This window comes from Olea europaea, chromosome 4, assembly GCF_002742605.1.
Source record: "Olea europaea var. sylvestris chromosome 4, O_europaea_v1, whole genome shotgun sequence".
Classification (NCBI taxonomy): Eukaryota; Viridiplantae; Streptophyta; class Magnoliopsida; order Lamiales; family Oleaceae; genus Olea; species Olea europaea.
The window spans coordinates 450,371-455,291 of NC_036240.1; the positions used below are offsets into that span (position 1 = coordinate 450,371).

The 4,921-nt window shown below is 35.2% G+C and overlaps 1 protein-coding gene across 1 annotated transcript; it reads right to left on the minus strand.

Annotated features, from left to right (window-relative positions):
- Positions 1 to 607: 607 nt before the first annotated feature.
- On the minus strand, positions 608 to 4,921 carry LOC111393168 (mitochondrial dicarboxylate/tricarboxylate transporter DTC-like). The gene is made up of 6 exons (XM_023018563.1): positions 4,681 to 4,921; positions 4,186 to 4,269; positions 2,655 to 2,716; positions 1,380 to 1,741; positions 1,011 to 1,225; positions 608 to 926 (listed from the first exon to the last, which is right to left on the minus strand). Exons 1-6 carry the CDS (start codon positions 4,795 to 4,797, stop codon positions 870 to 872), a joined length of 897 nt encoding a protein of 298 aa, XP_022874331.1. The 5' UTR covers positions 4,798 to 4,921; the 3' UTR covers positions 608 to 869.

The window sequence follows — 4,921 nt, forward strand, 5'->3', positions numbered from 1 at the left end:
TAATGTCAATCAAACTTTGCGTATACAATTATTTGTAAGCGTTGAAGAAGTAAATTTGATAGATACATGATTGATGTGAAGGTTGGCAAGTTGTTTGAAACAACAATAAGAGGATCATTATTGAGAAAAACATAGAAAGTTTCCCTTTTTCTGGCACAATGACAACAAAAGCGGCAAATTTTCAGGTTCAAACTTCTCGTCGTCTCTTTTCAGTTCCAATTCCAATTCCGACAGTTTCAAGTTGTGCAATTTACAAAAGCAAAGTTTATTATGAGCTTGCATGTTAAGGCTGTGTATCAAAAGTACTGCATTATGAGGACATTTATTGTATGCCACGATTTACAACTTGAATGTTGTTTTAAATAGGTAGCCTTAATGCCTTAGTATAACGATTAGTCCAAGCCTTTTATATTTAATCGATGTCAATTTAACACTTCTCATGACAATCATCCTTGAACACTACTTTCCAAATCATCTTCTTTTTCACCTTCCCAACACAATGGAATTGCTACCATATTCATTCTGGTCACTATTTCGTTTATGCTAATTATGCAATTCTTTGGTCCAACAATCAATACAAGAAATGACAGTAAGTGGCGAAGAGAGATAGCAGATGTCAGCATTTTGCTCAAGCAAAAGAATATAATCAAAACAAATGTCTGGATTGTTAAATTAAAACAATTTCCCATTATTTTCAAAACCAATTTGGAAGAAATTTGAATTCTCCAAATCCCTAGCCTGAGAAATGTCTACCGCAAAAATATAATTGATCACTGTAAAAAAATTCCCACAACTTTGTGGGTGTAAAATTTCAGGAGCAAGAAGCCAGAATATTATTATGATAGAAGGTCAACTTCAATGAAGAGCTCTTACAACCCAGCAAATTTCTCCAATTTCTGAATTTGGTTCAGGAATATCCACGTCATCTGCATCGACACAAGTTTATATGATCAGAAAATTAAGTAGAAAATGCATATGCAGCCAATAACTTGGCAGATTTGGAGGTGTACCATGACATGAGGTGCGATTCTAACACAATATACTGGAAATCCAGTGTACAATTTGAATGGCCCTCCTGACTTGAGAGTTTTCATGGCACAATCTAAAGAACCGGTGTATGGATAATTTCCTTGTGCATCTGGCTGCATTTTCTGTATTTGGGTTTTCACATAATCAAATGGTAAACTGCAAGCTGCTGCAAAGAATCCGGATACCGAACTGGCCCCTGAAAAAAAATAAAAATTCAAGAACCGGAGGCCAGTGATTTGCATATACATTAACTTACATCTTATATTATCATAAATAAATTGGACAAGTTTTTGGAATAAATACAGATATCAAAGCAAGGCAAAGGATAAAGGTGGATCAGAGTATCTTACCTACCACAGTAGTAGCCTCACCAAAACCAAGAGAATCCCTGCAGAACTCCGCACTTTGTTCGTAAGAGGCAAGCATTCCCATGTTCAGTGCCATAGCCCTGACCACAGTAGGGCCAGCACCTTTCCACAGTGCCAAAACTCCCTCATCAGCAATGATACGATAAAGGGCATTGAATGCATTTGAGTAATTCCGTCGCTGGGCAGCCGGTAAGGTCGCATCAGCTTGCATGCGTATGAGTGCCAAATCTGCAGGACTACCAACAGATGCTCCAATTGCTCCAGCAGTCAACCCACACAAAGCCTTTTGATAAAGTGGTAATGGCTTCCCATCATTGGCCTCAAGTGCTTTGTTCGTCAAAATCCTTTGACAAGAATGTCCTTTTTTATCATTCAAATTATATTATATATAAAATTACCCATGTAATAAACACATGTACATACAGAGAGATATAGTTACAAAATGACTGATGCTTCTCCTAGGATCCGTTTGATTGCAAATGTGGAAAAGGCAAACTAATTTTTTTTAAGTTGGAAAAGAAAAAACCACCAAAACCATAGGAATTTGATTTCCATGGAATTGGCCAAAAAACATGCTTTGAGTGTTTATACCTTGGAATTCGAACTCCATTTTCACTTTCATATCAAACAGCCAAATTAGAAAATGAATTCCTCGAATGTGACATTCTCCATGGGATTCGTTGCAATCAAACAGACCTTTAGTGATTTAAGGCTAGTAGAGGTGTTATCCATCACTTTGTATATGACAACATCAAGATAAGTGCACAACTGAGATGTACGATAGGTGAACTTGTAAATGAATGCTCTAATGAAATAAGATAACATCAAGCTCAGTAACAAATATCGAACAAGGGCACCCAAGTACAATGACCAAATTCAACGATGGTTAGTGCAGTGAATAAGCTTATTCAAGAAATTTTAGCGTTGTTGAATTTGTTGGTTAGTGAAACAAATTTTGGGTTCCATTTCATCAATACTAGCTATCCAAGACAAAGATAAATTCTGTCCAGTAAAGGATTCTTACTATCCAAGACAAAGATAAATTCTGTCCAGTAAAGGATTCTTATACACTGTTGAATATTAATCACAATGATTAGCAGCATGTATCGGGAGGGGAGAGGAGGGAGGTAAGATGATGAACTACACAGATTAGTGCGAAATCTATTTTCAAATACTCCCAGATGGTTTTTCAGATGACTAATTATGAGCATAACTATAATTCTATTCAATTCATGGTGCTTATGAGTGCATACTCACTTAAATGTTCCAAGGCGGGCAGTGGTATATGTAGCTTGTCTAAGAAGCCCAGCAGACAAACCCTGCAGAATCAATAATCATATAATTATTATACAAGGTAATGTTTTGATAATATGCAGTGCTAAAAGGTGCAAAGATGAACATCAAATAATTCACATTGAGCTTAGAAGAAGCAATAACAATTCTTATCTAATGTTAGTGGTGCAAGGCACATGGGGGCTGCCCACTGCCCAAGCATTTGAACCAGCTTCAGTAATAGATCCACGTTAATTTTTAGGTGTAGAATCTTATTTGACTGTCAAAAAATATGTAATACCAAGTTTAAGTAAAGATTGATGATCTGTATAAAGTGTTGTATGAAATGATATTAACTATTTCCAATTCTAATTCGTTTCACTTTTATCATGTTGTGCTAAAAATAATTTGAAACTGATTGTACATTCATACTAGTGAAAAACAATTATACTACAGAATTTAAATTTAAATATTCTAAAATGGGAATAATTAAAAGATAACATGTATTCAATAATTGACGCCACAGCAGGCGATCTACTGCTACCTCTTCGGTACTAACAATAGCATAAGATCAGTCATTATGGAAACCCACAAACCAATTAAAGAACGAAGCGCTTGGCACCACAAAAAGTTTAGAAAGTACAACTGGCATGATGCAGAGTTAATAATGCACGATAACTTGTAACATAACAAACAACTTCAATAACACTAAAATAGATCATGATGATTAGTAACATCAACTTAATGTTTGTCTTTTATGGTAAGGCATCTTCAATTCATGTAAAGTTTTATTCTTTCAAAACTGCATATGATTGAAATTTTACTACCACAATAATGTAATCTTCTTTTCTTCCTCAAGAAGATAATTTACAAATAAATAAAAATGAAATTATTAACTCAAGACAAATAAAACTAAACAACTGCCAGTCCCAGAATGCCAAAAATAATGGGCCCTGCTGGCCCAATACATCTTATGCCCCTTTCTAATATGGCATATAGGCATGTTGAGAGCAACTATAAACATAATAGCAAAAGGATGACACTTTAATTAAGTCTGATTTTCCATTTACCTCTTTCATTAAGAGTAAACTACTAATATGAACCTATTCAGCTCCCCGTTTTGTTGGGGAGAGGTGTTGGTGACAAAATTGTAACTGCAACTTTTTAAAACTACAACTAAAATCAAATCCCATATGCATTGACTCAAAACTCCAAGAATTGCAGGTCCTTCCCAGTATAACATAAAGGATTGTACTCAGCCTATTTGTACCACATCCAGAGATTGGGAACTTTTAACAGAGCTTTTCAATCAACTAAAGAAAAGCTATGGGCAAGGAATGTAACAATAACAAAAGACAAACTGCCAAATATTTCCTTACTGCCATTCAAAATTAAAATCAGACATGCAAACTAATTTTGACTGTTGATCCAAATCCTTTTAATGGTCCATCTTTTAGCACAAATGAAAGCACGTAAAGGTTAATGATTGGAACTAAAGTGTTTAAAAAAAACAAACCTTATAAAAGGCACCAACACCCTCATTTTTAAGCATGTTCTTTGTCACCTCAGCAGCTGATCCCTGACCCAATTGTATTCTGACCTGAAATTCAGAAATCAGACCCATTGATCAAATCAAAAGCAACCACTCATTGTAAGTGCAATTTTTAAATAATTGAACCATTAGATTGAAGGAGAACCTCAAAGATTTCATTTTATTTAAAACTTAATAGTGATATACAAATTACGAAGGTATTCTCTTTAAGACCTTTTTCAACAATCTGACTTATAAAAACAATTTCCCTTTATTCAACTCTCTGGATCCAAGATCTAACACCCAACACCCACCAAGAAACTGATTTTACGAAGCGAAAACAGATTAAATATTAACTACACCAAAATGATTCAAAATAATTAAGGAAAAAAACCATTTGATCCAAGATCTAAAACCCTGTCAATTACCCATTATTCATCAAACCAAAGAACATCACCAGAAAAGGGGAAAAAATATTACCTTGATCATGTCGATGGGTTGGATGACACATGTAGCAAGCATTCCAGATGCACCTCCATTAACGAAGGGCTTGACGGTTGGCCACACTCCAGCTGGCTTTGGCTTACCCTCTCCCATTCTCCCTCTACTTTTCCTTTTTCTCTAGATTTGTAACGCAAGAGAGAAAGAGAGTTTTTTTTTTGGTTGGTGAAGAACCCGAGGGTTTGTAGTTTGTATTTTCGAAACTGGAAAGAGAGCTTTT